Source organism: Salmo salar, chromosome 13, assembly GCF_965601325.2.
Source record: "Salmo salar chromosome 13, fSalSal1, whole genome shotgun sequence".
Lineage (NCBI taxonomy): Eukaryota > Metazoa > Chordata > Actinopteri > Salmoniformes > Salmonidae > Salmo > Salmo salar.
In genome coordinates, this window is record NC_138303.1 from 53,005,001 (window position 1) to 53,026,085 (window position 21,085).

At 41.6% G+C, this 21,085-nt stretch overlaps 1 protein-coding gene across 1 annotated transcript in view; it reads left to right on the forward strand.

Moving 5' to 3' along the window:
• Nucleotides 1-20,780, forward strand: part of LOC106567387 (tumor necrosis factor receptor superfamily member 1A) — a 41,346-nt gene extending 20,566 nt beyond the window's left edge. The window contains exons 7-10 of the mRNA XM_014136568.3: nt 1-25; nt 11,441-11,478; nt 11,849-11,957; nt 17,388-20,780. The exon at nt 1-25 is cut by the window's left edge and continues 140 nt beyond it. Coding sequence (XP_013992043.1) covers nt 1-25; nt 11,441-11,478; nt 11,849-11,957; nt 17,388-17,722 — 507 coding nt within the window. The 3' untranslated portion in view covers nt 17,723-20,780. The remainder of the gene's footprint in view (nt 26-11,440; nt 11,479-11,848; nt 11,958-17,387) is intronic.
• The last annotated feature ends 305 nt before the right edge of the window (nt 20,781-21,085 follow it).

Below are 21,085 nucleotides of genomic sequence, written 5' to 3' on the forward strand. Positions count from 1 at the left end.
CCTACAAGGGACACCTCCGCCAACGGTAATGATAAAATATCCAGGCAGTCAGCAACCCAGTTGACTTGCTTGTCAATTCAACACTAACCAATGGCCTACTGAGATTTGATCCCTTAGGGTGGTATATTGATATAAATTATATATACAGTAATACATATACAGTTGCAAGAAAAAGTATGTGAACCCTTTGGAATAACCTGGATTTCTACATAAATTTGTCAAAAAATGTGATCTGATCTTCCTCTAAGTCACAACAATAGACAAACAGAGTGTGTGTCAATGTTGAAGCCGTGTTGAATGGACCAAACTGCAGGCGGAATGTGGATTCTCATCTTTTAATGTAAAGAATAATAAATTAAAGCAAAGTATACACAGGAAAACAATAAACACGGCACTCACGACATGCTAACTACAGACAAAAAAGACTAGCAGTGTTAGCACAACCACCCACAAACCCAAGTGACAAACATACTCCTAAATATATGACTCCCAATCAGGAACAACGATCCCCAGCTGTTCCTGATCAGGAGTCACAAGACTAACACAGAAACAGACATACTAGACAACACATACAGACTTCTTCTGCCACGTCCTGACCAAAATACTACACCACTACTCCCTCAGCTGGTCAGGACGTGACAGTGTGCTTAAACTGATAACACACAAATTATTGTATTTTTCTTGTCTATATTGAATACTTAATTTAAACATTCACAGTGTAGGTTGGAAAAAGTATGTGAACCCCTAGGCTAATGACTTTTTCAAAAGCTAATTCGAGTCAGTACTCAGCTAACCTGGAGTCCAATCAATGAGACAAGATTGGAGATGTTGGTTAGAGCTGCCCTGAAATATAAAAAAGACTCACAAAATCGGAGTTTGCTATTCACATAAAGCATTGCCTGATGTGAACCATGCCTCGAACAAAAGTGATCTCAGAAGACCTAAGATTAAGGATTGTTGACTTGCATAAAGCTAGAAAAGGTTACAAAAGTATCTCTAAAAGCCGTGATGTTCATCAGTCCACAGTAAGATAAATTGTCTATAAAGGGAGAAAGTTCAGCACTGTTGCTACTCTCCCTAGTAGTGGCCGTCCTGCAAAGATGACTGCAAGAGCAGAGAGGTTAAGAAGAATCCTATAGTGTCAGCTAAAGTCTTACAGAAATCTCTGGAACATGCTAACATCTCTGTTGACGAGTCTACGATACGTTAAACACTAAACAAGAATGGTGTTCATGGGAGGACACCACGGAAGAAGCCACTGCTGTCCAAAAAAAGCATTGTTGCACGTCTGAAGTTCGCAAAAGAGCACCTGGATGTTCCACAGCACTACTGGCAAAATATTCTGTGGACAGATTAAACTAAAGTTGAGTTGTTTGGAAGGAACACAACACTATGTGTGGAGAAAAAAAGGCACAGCACACCAACATCAAAACCTCATCCCAACTGTAAAATATGGTGGAGGGAGCATCATGGTTTGGGGCTGCTTTGCTGCCTCAGGGCCGGAACAGCTTGCTATCATTGATGGAAAAATGAATTCACATGTTTATCAAGACATTTTGCAGGAGAATGTAATGCTATCTGTCCGCCAATTGAAGCTCAACAGAAGTTGGGTAATGCAACAGGACAACGACCCAAAACACAGAAGTAAATCAACAACAGAATGGCTTCAACAGAAGAAAATATGCCTTCTTGATCAAATCAAATCAAATGTATTTATATAGCCCTTCTTACATCAGCTGATATCTGAAAGTGCTGTACAGAAACCCAGCCTAAAACCCCAAACAGCAAGCAATGCAGGTGTAGAAGCACGGTGGCTAGGAAAAACTCCCTAGAAAGGCCAAAACCTAGGAAGAACCTAGAAAGGAACCAGGCGATGAGGGGTGGCCAGTCCTCTTCTGGCTGTGCCGGGTGGAGATTATAACAGAACATGGCCAAGATGTTCAAATGTTCATAAATGACCAGCATAGTCAAATAATAATAATCACAGTAGTTGTTGAGGCTGCAACAAGTCAGCACCTCAAGAGTAAATGTCAGTTGGCTTTTCATAGCCGATCATTGAGAGTATCTCTACCGCTCCTGCTGTCTCTAGAGAGTTGAAAACAGCAGGTCTGGGACAGGTAGCATGTCCGGTGAACAGGTCAGGGTTCCATAGCCACAGGCTTCCAGTTGAAGATCGCATCTGCTACAAGACCATGGTGCTTGCCTACGGAGCTGTGAGGGGAACGGCACCTCCGTACCTTCAGGCTCTGATCAGGCCCTACACCCAAACAAGGGCACTGCGTTCATCCACCTCTGGCCTGCTGGCCCCCTACCTCTGCGGAAGCACAGTTCCCACTCAGCCCAGTCAAAACTGTTCGCTGCTCTGGCACCCCAATGGTGGAACAAGCTCCCTCACGACGCCAGGACAGCGGAGTCAATCACCACCTTCCGTAGACACCTGAAACCCCACCTCTTTAAGGAATACCTGGGATAGGATATAGTAATCCTTCTAACCCCCCCCCCAAAAAAATATATATATAGATGTACTATTGTAAAGTGGTTGTTCCACTGGATATCTTAAGGTGAATGCACCAATTTGTAAGTCGCTCTGGATAAGAGCGTCTGCTAAATGACGTAAATGTAAATGTAAATGTTGAAACTGGAGCAGCAGCACGGCCAGGTGGACTGGGGACAGCAAGGAGTCATCATGCCAGGTAGTCTTTAGGCATGGTCCTAGGGCTCAGGTCCTCCGAGAGAGAGAAAGAAAGAAAGAAAGAAAGAGAGAAAGAGCGAATTAGAGAGCATATACTTAAATTCACACAGGACACCGGATAAGACAGGAGGGGTCAGGAGACACTGTGAGCCCATCTGATGATACCCCTGGACAGGGCCAAATAGGCAGGATATAACCCCACCCACTTTGCCAAAGCACAGCCCCCACACCTCACACTCCTGGGCCAGACTACACTCAATCATAGGACCTACTGAAGAGATGAGTCTTCAGTAAAGACTTAAAAGTTGAGACCGAGTCTGCATCTCTCACATGGGTAGGCAGACCATTCCATAAAAATTGAGCTCTATAGGAGAAAGCCTTGCCTCCAGCTGTTTGCTTAGAAATTCTAGGGACAATTAGGGTCTTGTGACCGTAGCGTACGTGTAGGTATGTAAGGCAGGACCAAATCGGAAAGATAGGTAGGAGCAAGCCCATGTAATGCTTTGTAGGTTAGCAGTAAAACCTTGAAATCAGCCCTTGCCTTAACAGGAAGCCAGTGTAGGGAGGCTAGCACTGGAGTAATATGATCACATTTTTTGGTTCTAGTCAGGATTCTAGCAGCCGTATTTAGCACTAACTGAAGTTTATTTAGTGCTTTATCCGGGTAGCCGGAAAGTAGAGCATTGCAGTAGTCCAACCTAGAAGTAACAAAAGCATGGATACATTTTTCTGTATCATTTTTGGACAGAAAGTTTCTGATTTTTGCAATGTTACATAGATGGAAAAAAGCTGTCCTTGAAACAGTCTTGATATGTTCGTCAAAAGAGAGATCAGGGTCCAGAGTAACGCCGAGGTCCTTCTCAGTTTTATTTGAGACGACTGTTCAACCATCAAGATTAATTGTCAGATTCAACAGAAGATCTCTTTGTTTCTTGGGACCTAGAACAAGCATCTCTGTTTTGTCCAAGTTTAAAAGTAGAAGGTTTGCAGCCATCCACTTCCTTATGTCTGAAACACAGGCTTCTAGCGAGGGCAATTTTGGGGCTTCACCATGTTTCATTGAAATGTACAGCTGTGTGTCATCCGCATAGCAGTGAAATTTAACATTATGTTTTCGAATGACATCCCCAAGAGGTTAAATATATAGTGAAAACAATAGTGGTCATAAAACGGAACCTTGAGGAACACCAAAATGTACAGTTGATTTGTCAGAGGACAAACCATTCACAGAGACAAACGGATATCTTTCCGACAGATAAGATGTAAACCAGGCCAGAACATGTCCATGTAGACCAATTTGGGTTTTCAATCTCTCCAAAAGTTTGTGGTGATCAATGGTATCAAAAGCAGCTCTAAGGTCTAGGAGCACGAGGACAGATGCAAAGCCTCTGTCTGATGCCATTATTAAAAGGTCATTTACCACCTTCACAAATGCAGTCTCAGTGCTATGATGGGGTCTAAAACCAGGCTGAAGCGTTTCGTATACATTGTTTGTCTTCAGGACGGCAGTGAGTTGCTGCGCTACAGCTTTTTCTAACATTTTTGAGAGGAATGGCCGATAGTTTTTTATATTTTCTTGGTCAAGGTTTGGCTTTTTCAAGAGAGGCTTTATTACTGCCACTTTTAGTGAGTTTGGTACACATCCGGTGGATAGAGAGCTGGAGTGGCCCAGTCAGAGTCCTGACCTCAACCCCGATTGAGATGCTGTTGCATGACATCGACGGCGGTTCACACCAGACTAGAGGTCGACCGATTATGATTTTTCAACGCCGATACCGATTATTGGAGGACCAAAAAGCCGATACCGATTAATCGGATGATTTTTTTTGTTTATTTGTAATAATGACAATTACAACAATACTGAATGAACACTTATTTAACTTAATATAATACATCAATAAAATCAATTTAGCCTCAAATAAATAATGAAACTTTCAATTTGGTTTAAATAATGCAAAAACAAAGTGTTGGAGAAGAAAGTAAAAGTGCAATATGTGCCATGTAAGAAAGCTAACGTTAAAGTGCCTTGCTCAGAACATGAGAACATATGAAAGCTGGTGGCTCCTTTTAACGTTAGTCTTCAATATTCCCAGGTAAGAAGTTTTAGGTTGTAGTTATTATAGAAATTATAGGACTATTTCTCTCTATACGATTTGTATTTCATATACCTTTGACTATTGGATGTTCTTCTAGGCACTTTAGTATTGCCAGTGTAACAGTATAGCTTCCGTCCCTCTCCTCGCTCCTACCTGGGCTCGAACCAGGAACACATCGACAACAGCCACCCTCGAAGCAGCGTTACCCATGCAGAGCAAGGGGAACAACTTCTCCAAGTCTCAGAGCGAGTGACGTTTGAAACGCTATTAGCGCACACCCCGCTAACAAGCTAGCCATTTCACATCGGTTACACCAGCCTAATCTTGGGAGTTGATAGGCTTGAAGTCATAAACAGCCCAATGCTTGAAGCATTGCGAAGAGCTGCTGGCAAAACGCACGAAAGTGCTGTTTTGAATGAATGCTTACGAGCCTGCTGGTGCCTACCACCGCTCAGTCAGACTGCTCTATCAAATCATAGACTTAATTATAATATAATAAACACACAGAAATACGAGCCTTAGGTCATTAATATGGTCGAATCCGGAAACTATCATCTCGAAAACAAAACGTTTTTTCTTTCAGTGAAATACGGAACCGTTCCGTATTTTATCTAATGGGTGGCATCCCTAAGTCTAAATATTCCTGTTACATTGCACAACCTTCAATGTTATGTCATAATTACGTAAAATTCTGGCAGTTAGTTCGCAACGAGCCAGGCGGCCCAAACTGTTGCATATACCCTGACTCTGCGTGCAATGAACGCAAGAGAAGTGACACAATTTCACCTGGTTAATATTGCCTGCTAACCTGGATTTCTTTTAGCTAAATATGCAGGTTTAAAAATATATACTTCTGTGTATTGATTTTAAGAAAGGCATTGATGTTTATGGTTAGGTACAGTCGTGCAACGATTGTGTTTTTTTCGTAAATGCGCTTTTGTTAAATCATCCCCCGTTTGGCGAAGTTGGCTGTCTTTGTTAGGAAGAAATAGTCTTCATGCTGCATATACCCTGACTCTGTTGCAAGAGGTGACACATTTTCCCTAGTTAAAAGAAAATCATGTTAGCAGGCAATATTAACTAAATATGCAGGTTTAAAAATATATACTTGTCTATTGATTTTAAGAAAGACATTAATGTTTATGGTTAGGTACACGTTGGAGCAACGACAGTCCTTTTTCGCGAATGCGCACCGCATCGATTATATGCAACGCAGGACAGGCTAGATAAACTAGTAATATCATCAACCATGTGTAGTTAACTAGTGATTATGATTGATTGATTGATTGTTTTTTATAAGATAAGTTTAATGCTAGCTAGCTAGCAACTTACCTTGGCTTCTTACTGCATTCGCGTAACAGGCAGGCACCTCGTGGAGTGCAATGTAAAGCAGGTGATTAGAGCATTGGACTAGTTAACCGTAAGGTTGCAAAATTGAATCCCCGAGCTGACAAGGTAAAAATCTGTCATTCTGCCCCTGAACAAGGCAGTTAACCCACTGTTCCTTGGCCATCATTGAAAATAAGAATGTCTTCTTAACTGACTTGCCTAGTTAAATAAAGGTGTAAAAAAAATGTAATCGTCAAAAATACCGATTACCGATTGTTATGAAAACTTGAAATCGGACCTAATTAATCGCCCATTCCGATTAATCGGTCGACCTCTACACCAGACATCCCGAGAGTATTGCTGAACTGAAACAGTTTTGTAAAGAGGAATGGTCCAAAATTCCTCCTGACCGTTGTGCAGGTCTGATACGCAACAACAGAAAACATTTGGATGAGGTTGTTGCTGCCAAAGGAGCGTCAACCAGTTATTAAATCCAAGGGTTCACATACTTTTTCCACCCTGCACTGTGAATGTTTACACAGTGTGTTCAATAAAGACATGAAAACGTATAATTATTTGTGTGTTATTAGTTGTGTTTGTCTATTGTTGTGACAAAGTTTATGACCAATTTATGCAGAAATCCAGGTAATTCCAAAGGGTTCACATACTTCTTCTTGCCACTGTAAGCAAAGTTGTTGTTGTTTTGTTTTTTTACTAGAGAAGTGTTGGTTTACCTGAAAATGTGGGTAATTCTTAGCACTCCAACTTTAATAATGTTATTAGCAACAGTGTTGTAGTGGAGGGTATATATACGCAGGTATACGCCGTATACCCACTTATTTTTCAGTTTGCATTGTGTATACTCACTTCTTAATACCCACGATGCGTATCAAAGTAGGGTTGTGGAGGTATATGCCGTATCAATTAATAAGGCTGATGGAACAGATCAGAATGTTTAGCTTAAAAAATTGATCAACTATTATTTCTTCACATTTTAGCCGCAGCAATGTGCACACAGCGAATGTTCTAAAATCCAATTTGCGGAAAACACCTTTCTAAATGCGTACCGTACCTGCAAGCGGTTTCATGGAAATAGATGGAAATATCTGTTAGACATTTAGAAAGTGGGGCGATCTAAAGATGCAACAACTCTCATGGGTTGCTAACATGACTAGTAAAGGCCTTTGGCCGCTAGACAAATCAAATCAAATCAAATGTATTTGTCACATACACATGGTTAGCAGGTGTTAATGCAAGTGTAGCAAAATGCTTGTGCTTTTAGTTCCGACCATGCAGTAATATCTAACAAGTAATCTACCAATTCCACAACAACTACCTTGTACACACAAGTGTAAAGGAATGAATACGAATATGTACATAAAAATATATAAATGAGTGATGGCCGAACGGCATAGGGAAGATGTAATAGATGGTATGGAGTACAGTATACACATATGAGATGAGTATTGTAGGGTATGAAAACATATAAAGCAGCATTGTTTAAGGTGGTTAGTGATACATCACATCAGGATGGCAAGATGCAGTAGATGGTATGGCGTACAGTATATACATATGAGATGAATAATATAGGTTATGTAAACATTATCTAATATAAATAATATAAAGTGGCAAGTGATAAATTGATTACATCAATTTTCCCATTATTAAAGTGGCTTGAGTTGAGTCAGTATGTTGGCAGCAGCCACTCGATGTTAGTGATGGCTGTTTAACAGTCTGATGGCATTGAGATAGAAGCTGTTTTTCAGTCTCTCGGTTCCAGCTTTGATGCACCTGTACTGACCTCGCCTTCTGGATGTTAGCGGGGTGAACAGGCAGTGGCTCGGGTGGTTGCTGTCCTTGATGATCTTTTTGGCCTTCCTGTGACATCGGGTGGTGTAGGTGTCCTGGAGGGCAGGTAGTTTGCACCCGGTGATGCGTTGTGCAAACCTCACTACCCTCTGGAGAGCCTTCCGGTTATGGGCGGAGCAGCTGCCGTACCAGGTGGTGATACAGCCCGACAGGATGCTCTTGATTGTGCATCTGTAAAAGTTTGTGAGTGTTTTTGGTGGCAAGCCAAATTTCTTCAGCCTCCTGAGGTTGAAGAGGCGCTGCTGCGCCTTCTTCACCACGCTGTCTGTGTGGGTGGACCATTTCAGTTTGTCCGTGATGTGTACGCCGAGGAACTTAAAAGTCTCCACCCTCTCCACTACTGTCCCGTCAATGTAGATAGGGGGCTGCTCCCTCTGCTGTTTCCTGAAGTTCACGATCATCTCTTTTGTTTTGTTGACATTGAGTGCGAGATTTTTTTCCTGACACCACACTCCGAGGGCCCTCACCTCCTCCCTGTAGGCCATCTCGTCGTCGGTAATCAAGCCTACCACTGTAGTGTCGTCTGCAAACTTGATGATTTGAGTTGGATGTGTGCATGGCCACGCAGTTGTGGGTGAACAGGGAGTACATAAGAGGGCTGAGAACGCACCCTTGTGGGGACCCAGTGTTGAGGATCAGCGGGGTGGAGATGTTGTTACCTACTATCACCACCTGGGGGCAGCCTGTCAGAAAGTCCAGGACCCAGATGTACAGGGCGGGGTTGAGACCCAGGGTCTCGAGCTTAATGATGAGTTTGGAGGGTACTATGGTGTTAAATGCTGAGCTGTAATCGATGAACAGCATTCTTACATAGGTATTCCTCTTGTCCAGATGGGTTAGGGTAGTGTGCAGTGTAGTCTCTCAAAGCACTTCATGATGACGGAAGTGAGTGCTACAGGGCGGTAGTCATTTAGCTTAGTTACCTTAGCTTTCTTGGGAACAGGAACAATGGTGGCCCTCTTGAAGCATGTGGGGACAGCAGACTGGGATAAGGATTACATTTTAGTCATTTAGCAGACGCTCTTATCCAGAGCGACTTACAGTAGTGAATGCATACATTTCAATTCATTTCATACATTTTTTTTTTTTTTCCCGTACTGGCCCCCCATGGGAATCGAACCCAAAATCCTGGCGTTGCAAACACCATTGCAAACACCATGCTCTACCAACTGACCCACAGGGATTGATTGAATATGTCTGTAAACACACCAGCCAGCTGGTCTGCGCATGCTCTGAGGACGCGGCCAGGGATGCCGTCTGGGCCTGCAGCCTTGCGAGGCTTAACACGTTTAAATGTTTTACTCACGTTGGCTGCAGTGAAGGAGAGCCCACAGGTTTTGGTAGCGGGCCGTGTTAGTGGCACTGTATTGTCCTCAAAGCGAGCAAAAACCTTGTTTAGTCTGTCTGGGAGCAAAGCATCGTGATCCGCGACGGGGCTGATTTTTCTTTTGTAGTCCGTGATTGACTGTAGACCCTACCACATACCTCTCATGTCTGAGCCGTTGAATTGCGACTCCACTTTGTCTCTGTACTGACGCTTAGCTTGTTTGATTGCCTTGCTGAGGGAATAGCTACACTGTTTATATTCGGTCATGTTTCCGGTCACTTTGCCCTGATTAAAAGCAGTGGTTCGTGCGTTCAGTTTTGCGCGAATGCTGCCATCAATCCACGGTTTCTCGTTGGGGAATGTTTTAATAGATGCTGTTGGTACGACATCACCGATGCACTTGTTAATGAACTCGCACACCGAGTCAGCGTATTCGTCAATGTTGTTGTTCGCAGCAATGCGGAACATATCCCAGTCCACATGATCGAAGCAATCTTGAAGCATTGAATCCGATTGGTCGTACCAGCGTTGAACAGACCTGAGGGCGGGAGCTTCCTGTTTTAGCTTTTGTCTATAGGCTGGGAGCAACAAAATGGAGTCGTGGTCCGGTTTTCCAAAGGGAGGGCGGGGGAGGGCCTTATATGCGTCGCAGAAGTTAGAATAACAGTGGTCTAGGGTTTTGCCCGCCCTGGTAGCACAACCGATATGCTGATAGAATTTGGGGAGCCTTGTTTTCAGATTAGCCTTGTTAAAATCCCCGGCTACAATAAATGCAGCCTCAGGATATGTGGTTTCCAGTTTACATAGAGTCCAATGAAGTTCTTTCAGGGCCGTCGATGTGTCTGCTTGGGGGGATATACACGGTTGTGATTATAATCTAAGAGAATTCTCTTGGTAGATAATGCAGTCGGCATTTGATAGTGAGGAATTCTAAGTCAGGTGAACAAAATGACTTGAGTTCCTGTATGTTGTTATGATCACACCACGTATCGTTAATCTTAAAGCGTACACCCCCACCCTTCTTCTTACCAGAGAGATGCTTCTTTCTGTCGGCGCGATGCGTGAAGAAACCAGGTGGCTGTACCGACTCAGATAGCGTGTCTCGAGTGAGCCATGTTTCCATGAAACAAAGAATGTTAGTCTCGGATGTCTCTCTGGAATGCTACCCTTGTTTGGATTTCGTCTACCTTGTTGTCAAGAGACTGGACATTGGCGAGTAGTATGCTCGGGAGCGGTGCGCGATGTGCCCGTCTACGGACCAGAAGACCACTCCGTTTGCCCCTTCTTCTGCGGTGCCATTGTTTTGGCTCGCCGGCTGGGATCCGATCCATTGTCCTGGGTGGTGGGCCAAACAGAGGATCCGCTTCGGGAAAGTCGTATTTCTGGTCGTAATGTTGGTTAGTTGACTTTGCTCTTATATCGAATAGTTCCTCCCGACTGTATGTAGTAAAACCTAAGATTACCTGGGGTAACAATGTAAGAAATAACACATAAAAAAGCTAAATACTGCATAGTTTCCTAGGAACGCGAAGCGAGGCGGCCATCTTTGTCGGCACCGGAAGTTGACGTGGACGTTTGACAATGAAAGAAAGTTGAAAGAAAATATATAGAACAGGAGTTCTGTATGCATATGATGAAGTCTTTAGAAAATAATTGCCTCCACGTTTCAATGGTAGGATTTTGGCTACAGACTACTTTGAAGCAAGGTAAGACATGCCTCATAATGAGGTAAAACGTCCAGGTTTCAAACAATTAAGGAACAGGACAAATATTGCAATGCTAGTTATGGGCCTAACCATCTTGTGGTAGATGGAAAGGCTTTCCCAAAAACTGTTTCAATGAAATGTTATCTAGCTTCAAATTAGCCTACCTTGCCAAATTATTTCATCAATCCAGTGGTCATTTGTTTTGCAAACTCCATCTCGTGCTACAGAAACACCACTAACCAAACAAAAGCGGTCTCCTGATGTGGTTTAAGCATTGTTATGGACTTAAAACCTCCAATTGTGTTGTTTTTCTTAAAAAAAACTGACGTTTAATCTTAAAGAGCTCTTGTGTGAATACACAAGTTTTTCACTGCAACAGTTGGTGCAGGAAACTGATAATATCTGTCTTTAACTCAAACAGATCATCTTCATCATCAGCCAAACTACCCAACTTCACTGGTTAGTATCAATTTCTTACATTACATTTGGATAATGATCAGCGATAGTGTTAGAAAGGAAGCAGATGATACAAACTATAAAGCACATGAGAAAAAATATGTTATTCACCTGTAGGCCAGTCCTGACTAGCAGGTGCGAAACCTACATTACATTTAGAGTTGGAATGTACAGCATGGCTATGTTTGCATCAATAGATATAATTTGTCTTTGTCTGATTTTAAACCTGTAAGGAAGAATCTAGTTCAGCAAATGATCAGTATCTCTTTTGATATGTTACTATACCTATACTGTATGTGTGTATGGACACTTTGCTGCTCTGCTTAGCCAGACAGTTGCTAAGGATTTTTGTCTGTCTGCTGTCCCTTCCAAGACGCTGAACATTACTGAAGGGATTCCCATGATGACACTCGCTCACAGTGCTGCCAAGACTGAGTTTGACCCCCTTGTCACACCCCTGCTGCCAGACAGAGAGTCCAGAGGTAAGTATTTGATGTAGTTTGTCTATCTTCAATGTACAGGTAACTGACAAAATAAAGGAAACACCAACAAACACCTTGGCATAGATTATACTAGTGTCTGGAACTCTATTGGAGGAATGTGACTAGGGCTGTGGCGGTCACAAAATTTCGTCAGTCGGTGATTGTCAAGCAAATAACTGTCTGTCTCACGGTAATTGACCGTTAATTAACATAAACACATTTAGCATCTCCTGGCTTCCACACATAGCCTACAAGCCATTTTAAAAAGTCTAATAAACCCCATGTAATATAACCTACACCTTCTCAATAAATCCATTATTTATTTTAGACAGGTCTAAAGAAGCATGATATGAAGAAGAAAAGAATAGCACACTCTGAGTTGTCCTTATGTTAGGTCCTGATGTGGCTACGCCAAATGGCTTTGGGCTACACTAGTTCATTTAGCAGACAAGATTTGCTTATAAGTCCATGGAGTTATTTTATAGTATGAAAAATACAATTGAACAAATATTTTCTCCTAACGATTTGAGGGAGTGCGCACATTCAGCTATTCTGTCTTGAGCAGTTAACAAAGAAATAGATACTCCTATATGCTTAATTTAGAGTTATTAATGTAACTTTAGTTGTTCTACAAACATTGGGCTATATGTTTTGACTTAATATACTGTAAGGCTGTATGATGAGACTCTAATGATGATTTGAAAAAAGTCGCTTGAAAGGCATGAGCTCTGCTTTGGGTTTTTTTGCGCAGGTTGTACACACTCCAATAGTCTCTCATTCACAATTTGACAAGCACTTGATAATGCCTCAAATTTCATGGGGGCATCCCCTTTGTGGCCGTAATGCAACCTAAACAAATCCATGCCTTTTGCGGCCCGGAGTGCTGTGTTGTTCCCTTCTCTCTGAGTGCTGCACAATATGAAGCATCTCTCACTCACAGGCTCTCTGTCATGTGATCAGATCTTTCTCACAGGCTACAAGTTAAGACCGACACATTGGAGATGTAACTGCGCGTCCTTATCCAATTCCCGAGGTGCATATTGAAGATATTGGAAGAACTGTCCACATTTACTTTTCGTCAGCCAACAAGATGAGTAGGCCTAACGAACAGCAAAAGTACTATCCTACGTCAATCTGTTATCCCCCATAGTACAAAATGTGACCTATTCTGTGCAATAAAAAAATATTCCAAACATAGTCTGGAACAGTTGTGGGATGCGATAGATCCCAAATTAATACAACCACTAGCATCAACAAAATGTTTTTATGCAATGTGGCTGACGCAACAGATCAGAACGTTTACTGTAGTTTAAAATGTTGATAAACTATTAGGCTTTCTTCACATTATAAGCGCAGCAATGCGCACATGGTAGAAGGCTATAAGCGCGGATGTTCCATTGGTGAAAAACACCATTATCAAAAGTGACATTTTTATGGTGAAAATGATCTTCCCCAAACTTGAAACTCACACACTGCTTATATATGCCAGTTAGGCTCTACACCCCTTGTAAAGTGGATTAATGTGCTTAATTTTAAGAAGTTATTTGTCCACTTTATTAAATCATATAGGCCTATGGGCTAGGCTACATTAGGTGTGCGAGGCTAATATTGTCACCTATTCTTGATTTAATCATGTCTTTAGATATACTAAATAATAAATGTGTGATATTTGTTTTGATTTAGAATGGACCATTATCATGCACCTGTATCGAAACAGGGGCAGCGGGAAAAAATACAAGTCATCTATGCACTTAAATAGCGAATGGAGGAAGCTTTTCCCCGTGGTTTATTTTCATGCCAGCCAGGTAGGCTATACTTCTGAAAATATAAGCAATGTGCTTAATATTAGGAAAGTTGGAAAATAAATATACTAGGCCTAGCCTATAGAAAGCTGATGAGATCCTTTTTTATACATGACCCTAAGCATGATGGGATGTTAATTGCTTAATTAACTCAGGAACCACACATGTGTGGAAGCATCTGCTTTTAATATAAATTGTATCCCTCATTTACTCAAGTGTTTCCTTTATTTTGGCAGTTACATGTAGTTTGTCTGTCTCCCAGTGTGGCTTTGCCATCAGCCTTAGTTTGGCAACATTGCATTTAAGCTGCTCTAACAAGCTACCTGGACCGCCTATTGAGTGCCTTTTGTTAACCCTTTATACTCGTGGGAATTTGACTATATGTATAGGGCTACATTTAAATGTTTCTTACAGAATGAATATGAAAAGCAAATGCATAACCATGGTAGCAATTGAAAGGGAAAAGTTTGGAGATAATGTGAAAATTATTAGACCAAAGGTGAGTAAACAACAGTTCATCCTGACACAAGACTGTTGTATTCAACATTTTGAACATAAATATATTAAATAAATGATAAAGAAGCATAGAATATTAGAAGTGAAAGAGACTGGGTCTCTGTAGAAAGACAGATAGCTGTGGAATGCGTTGGGTGACAAGAGGAGAGCAACGTGTTGATACAGGGAGACAGATGGACATCTGTGGATTAGATAAAGGAGGGGTTGAGGTCAGGAGGTGAGGACAAATTCCCTGAAGGGAGTAATAAGGGTTTGGTATCTTGTTACTCTTTTCCTGTTAAACCATAAGATGTAAGGATTGAAGAGAATGAGGAGTGTCTTAAGTGGGATATACAGTGGGGCCAAAAAGTATTTAGTCAGCCACCAATTGTGCAAGTTCTCCCACTTAAAAAGATGAGAGGCCTGTAATTTTCATCATAGGTACATGTCAACTATGACAGACAAAATGAGAAAAACAAATCCAGAAAATCACATTGCAGGATTTTTAATGAATTTATTTGCAAATTACGGTGGAAAATAAGTATTTGGTCAATAACAAAAGTTTATCTCAATACTTTGTTATATACCCTTTGTTGCCAATGACACAGGTCAAACGTTTTCTGTAAGTCTTCACAAGGTTTTTAAAAAATTACAGGCCTCATCTTTTTAAGTGGGAGAACTTGCACAATTGGTGGCTGACTAAATACTTTTTTGCCCCACTGTATATATCTGGATGGGAGAAATTTGGGTTGTCTGAATTACAGCTGTACAGAACCTTTGGGAAGAATTACACTTGGTTAAAGCTTCTCTAGTGTCCGTGAGTTATTTACTCTGAAAAATAAGAACCTAACAACTGAATCCAAACATCACGCTGTTGATTTTATGTGCATTTTACATTTAGTGTACTTTGCCACATTTGTCGATAGCGGAATCTGAAAATACTCTAGATACATTCAGTCATAAAATAAGACTCTTCGTGGAAAATGTGGGGTAGGTGCAAATAAGGGTTTGAATGAGAGGAGTAACTGGTGTCTCCAAGTGGCCACACATCTCTCTAAAGTGTGCACAGTTCCTAAGCAATTTCAATGCACTTTTATGACGCAAAGAAAAGTCTTGAACTATAAGGTACTTTTTTTGGCTCTCCTAGCTGTGCTGTTGAGGAACTAGAGCAAGCACACTTGTAGATGTTTTGTTTGGAATACAACCCTGCATCCCCATCATCACACAATGACCAAAAACTTTCCATTATAAATCGAAATCTGAGTCAGGTCGGCATGATTTGAAATCTCATTCTATTGCCAACATGACTAGCGTTCATAAAATATGATCTTACAGTGTTAGGCTTTTACAAGGCAATTCAGGGATGGGGGCAACGTCTTGTTGCGTGCGGTGCTCAAGATCAGAACAGCTTTCAGTGAAAACCAATACAGCGCTGTGAAGTGCAGAGCCCAGAACTCTGACATCATGTATAGTATGTTACTGTACAGTCACTTTGTTCCAATTTAGGTGCTTATTAGTGCCCAAATCTGCCATGTTCAACCCGTATATGGGTACGAGTGTAAAGGGTTAAGTAAATCAGGTGATAAATTAAGTGAAAAGGAGACTGGAGTAGGACTTTAAGGTTGGGTGCATATGCTTGGATTTATAATAAACGTATATGATATAATGTAGGTGTTTCGCATATCAGAAGCAAAAGCAAATCCCATCGAGCACATTTCTGAGGTGTGTACCCTACAGCATACTACCTGTCCTGTCGCTTTGATGTGGCTAGAATATGTGCTGTTGTGTACTCAAAACAACCGCCTTTCCTTAAATGCCGCAGCGTGTCAGCATAAAACATATCTCTTGTCAGTCACGTGGAAATGTGTGTGCATGTGTAGGTGGAAACTGCAAAACTTTGGTGATATGAATCAGAAAGAAGCTGATCAGATTAATTGGCAAATCAAATAGCGAAAAGCAGCCTTCGACTGCTCGGCCTTTAACATTTAAGGTTGTTGCCTTATCTTTCTTGCAAATTACACCCTGATTCCAACATCTGTTCCACTGAAAATATGCATAGAAGCATCTACACAAAGCATCAAAGCGTAATGTTGGTTACAGTAGTATCAGTGACAAAATATGATACATGAAAAGGTTTGTCCCGAGTCTTTACATGCTGTTTTTGATCTTCTAACCTCAAATTTAAGGCCACGTTTTTTTGATTTGTGTCTCTTTGAGATTAAATAGTATGGCCACGTCTAGTTTACATGAAAATTCCACATGGTTGTCAACTTCCGAATTCTCCTGTGGTGTTGTTGTAAGGTTATGGTGCATGGTCTGTGGTATAGTTCAGCTTGCGTGTCATTTTCTTTACAACAGTTGACTGGGGTCCAGACTGCGACTTCCCCCTCAAAAACAAATCAACTGGACTGGGAGTGTGCATAGTGTGCAAATGGAAAATCGAAATAATAAAATGCTTGTTAGAAATAAACTATGAGCATCACTCAGGTCTCATAATTTACACAAGCGAGACAAGTTTAGCCGTTTCTGTTGAAAAACAAGTTAAAGCACTTTCTCACTCCTAAAACGCACCCTCACAACACAAAAAGGTTTCCTCATACCCCACAAATGACCTGATTACATTGATTGAATCTTGCCCAAACTCTCTATTACTTCTTTGCTCACTTAAAGGAAAACTCCACATAAAAACGATCTTTTGACATCTGTTTCATTAGTCCATTGTTGACATTGTCCCAAAATGTTTTTCTTGTCAGCAATCACGCTTTCAAGATATGTAACTTTCAAAATACACAAATAATCCCTGTATGATGCATTTTGCATCATTTTATGTATTTTGAAAGTTACATATCTTGAAAACTTGATTGCTGACAAGAAAAACATTTTGTTTTTAGGTAGAGTTTTCCTTTAAGCACTTTACAAGAATCTCTCCACCTGTTACCATTCTGGGCCCGTATTCATTAAGCTTCTCAGAGTAGGAACACAGATCTAGGATCAGTTTTGCCTTTTAGATAATATTTAATACAATTTCATGGACACAGGAACCCTTATCCTAGATCAGCACTCCTACTCTGAGACGCTTTGTGAATATTGGCCCTGATTTCCTCCCTCCCTCCCTTTCCCCTCTCTTCCTCAGTCCCTCGCCAGGACACCCAGGAGGAGCACTGGCCCGCGACGGTGTTATATGCCATCATCAAGGAGGTGCCTCTGCGGCGCTGGAAGGAGTTCCTGCGCGTGCTCTCCCTGACCGACCGGCAGCTGGAGCGTGTGGAGCTGGAGCCAGGTCTGGGCTCTATTGAGAGGCAGTACCAGATGCTGCGGCTGTGGAGCCAGGGCCCGACTGCATGTCTGGAGGACGTATACTCGGCCCTGCTCTACATGGACCTGGCTGGATGTGCCTACCAGTTGCAGGATTGTCTGGAGCAGCTGCAGTGGAGAGCCACAACCAATGACATCACCACAGTTTCATAGGACAACTGAGTAGGGATGGACATGAGTACTCGAACAGACCTCAAAAATCGGTCTTAACCAGAGATCACATTGTTTTCAAATACTGTGTTGCAACAAAGCGCTAGGCATGTCTCTCTCCATGCTCACTCTCTCGGTTTGTCAATGTTTATGAATTTCCCACAATGTATCAAAAGTATCATCAGTACTAAATGTAGGCTACCGTTATTCATTGCCACTTCCCCATTAATCTAGAATGTTTGGTTATGGTCTTTTCTGTTTATTCAATATATTAATACCTCATACCGTTCTCATTCTGGTAGTGTACGCATTGTTTGGAGAGCTCACAAACTGCGCTGTGATAATGAAGTTGTGGTTTATTTTATTATACACTGAACAAAAATATAAACGCAACATGCAACAATTTCAAAGATTTTTCTGAGTTACAGTTCATATAAGGAAATCAGTCAATTGAAATAAATTCATTAGGGCCTAATATAAGGATTTCACATGACTGGGAATAAAGATATGCATCTGTTGGGCATCGATACATCTCCTTAGCATAGAGTTGATCAGGCTGTTGATTGTGGCCTGTGGAATGTTGTCCCACTCCTCTTCAATGGCTGTGAGAAGTTTCTGGATATTGGCGGGAACTGGAACACGCTGTCGTACACGTTGATCCAAAGCATCCCAAACATGCTCAATGGGTCTGGTGAGTATGCAGGCCATGGAAGAACTGAGACATTTTCAGCTTCCAGGAATACTGTACAGGTCCTGCGACATGGGGCCATGCATTATCATGCTGAAACATGAGGTGATGGCGACGGATGAATGGCACGATCTCTGTGCATTCAAATTGTGCACAAAGTGAGGATTTGCCCACTGAAGTCGGTTACAACCCTCGTGAGGACGACAAGCATGCACATGAGGTTCCCTGAGATGGTTTCTGACCATTTATGCAGAAATTCTTTGGTTGCGCAATCCCACAGTTTCATCAGCTGCCTGGGGGGCTGGTCTCAGACTATCCTGCAGGTAAAGAAGCCAGATGTGGAGGTCCTGGGCTGGTGTGGTTACACGTGGTCTGTGGTTGTGAGGCCAGTTGGAGGTACTGCCAAATTCTCTAAAACATTGTTGGAGGAGGTTTATGGTAGATAAATAACATTCAAATTCTCTGGCAACAGCTCTGGTGGACATTCCTGCAGTCAGAATGCCAATTGCATGCTCCCTCAAAACTTGAGACATCTGTGGCATTGTGTTGTGTGACAAAACTGCACATGTTAGAGTGGCCATTTATTGTCCCCAACACAAGGTGCACTCGTGTAATGATCATGCTGTTCAATCAGCTTCTTGTGATTATCTTGGCAAAGGAGAAATGCCCATTAACAGGGATGTAAACAATTTTGTGCACACAATTTGAAAGAAATAAACTTTTGGTGCTTAATGGAACATTTCTTGGATCTTTTAATTTAGCTCATGAAACATGGGACCAACATCTGTTGCATTTATATTTTTGTTCAGTATATTTACCAGTTTTATGTCAATTTCGTCATTGTCCTTTATTTGGAGCATATGTCTGGTCTCTCAGTCTTGTCACGATTGTGTGAAAGTGCATGCTTGAGTGTGCACAGATGTAGGCTACATGGCCTGAGCATCAGGATAGGCGGTTTCGTTAGGAGTTCAGAAATCAGAATTTTCTAAACGCAGACCATCAAAATAGCTTTGTTTTAAACCATTTCACCTGCGTTTTTCCTTTACAGAAAATACATTAGTGCAACACATTCCATACGCTATTTGGCTGGCAGCCACACAAGCAATGTTCCCTCTAAACTGCACGCGTAGCCCCGAGAATGCCGGACTGCCATGCATAATATCAACCCACTGAGAGAAGCATGAGGTTGAACTTCATTCAACTTTCTAGAGCAGGGATCCCCAACCGATTGTTCGTATTCCTAGTCAATCGCCAAACATTTCTGTAAAAAAAACATTGATAATGCCATGTGTGCCTATTTTTTTTAATTTGTCTCGGGGATGTCTGCAGTAACTTAGCAGGCATAAAAGAAAACTACAGCAAAATTGATACTGTGAGATTTCAAAACGTTTTAAACAATGTGTGAAGACGAATACAGCTCAGAGCTGTTTTTATGAGTGAGTTCATGTTTAAGTCCTTACTCAGCACTGTCAACAGTTTGTATTCGACACTTTTGTAAGCCATAAAATGCGAGCTTTTCCTATTTCCACTCAGCGCTACAACAAGCACTGCGGCAGTAATGAATGATTAGGAAAGTGTATCTAAAGGCTTGCGTTGTTGTTATTATTAGCGGCTTGGGTCTTCTGTTCATAGGAGTAACAACATGAATTTGTGCATGAGGCAGACTCAAGTTTCTCCAACAGCTGGAAGATGGTGTGCCTTTGGTCAGTGTCAGTGGAGGAAAGGGAGAGCGGCGGGATGTTGAGAGGCTGACTCAGTCTGCTGCTCTCTCCTTCCATCAGATACAGACATCATCAGCCCAGTAAAATAAAAAGCACATTATTTAAATGTATACTCACTCAGCTGTGCCTCACAAGTAATACAACAACAGAAACTATTACAAGTGTGATCATCTATCCAACACAATCTCATACTCAATTCGTGGAAATATGTACAAAAAGTATTTCAACAGATTTCGTGTGTTTATGTGTGGCTTAATTCCTGTGAAAATACACACAAGTTATTGGAGCAATGCATTTAGGGCAATGGTGTTCTAGACTGCCTTTTTTTTACGTCGTACATTTATTTAGATAAAAAACAAACGTCTTAACCCAATATTGTTAATCAACCAAGTTGTCACCGAAATACTTATAATAGTAGCCTTATGTGTTTTATTTTTTATTAATACCAATTGCTGTTTACTATGCTTGTTTTTGCATAATTCTTTGGGATACTGGTGCTATTTCGGATTTTATGAGGGTTGCCAGATTGGAGTAAAAATCAGTTATTGTCTTTTTTTTGTGGTATTGATGAAGGTATTTGATTGGGGAGTGGGGATACATTTCATGATTGGAAATGAACTCATCAATAAATGTGTGGAAACAGAGACCTGCAAAAAAATCTGACGCTTGACGCTACAAGCTTGGCACACCAGTAATTTAAGAGTTTCTCCAATTCTTCTCTGCAGATCCTCTCAAGCTCTGTCAGGTTTGATGGGGAGCGTCGCTGCACAGCTATTTTCAGGTCTCTTCAGAGATGTTCGATCAAGTTCAAGTCTGGGCTCTGGCTGAGCCACTCAAGGACAAGCCACTTCTGTGTTGTCTTTGCTGTGTGCTTAGGGTTGTTGTCCTGTTGGAAGGTCAACCTTCGCCCAGTCTGAGGTCCTGAGCGCTCTGGAGCAGGTTTTCATCAAGGATCTC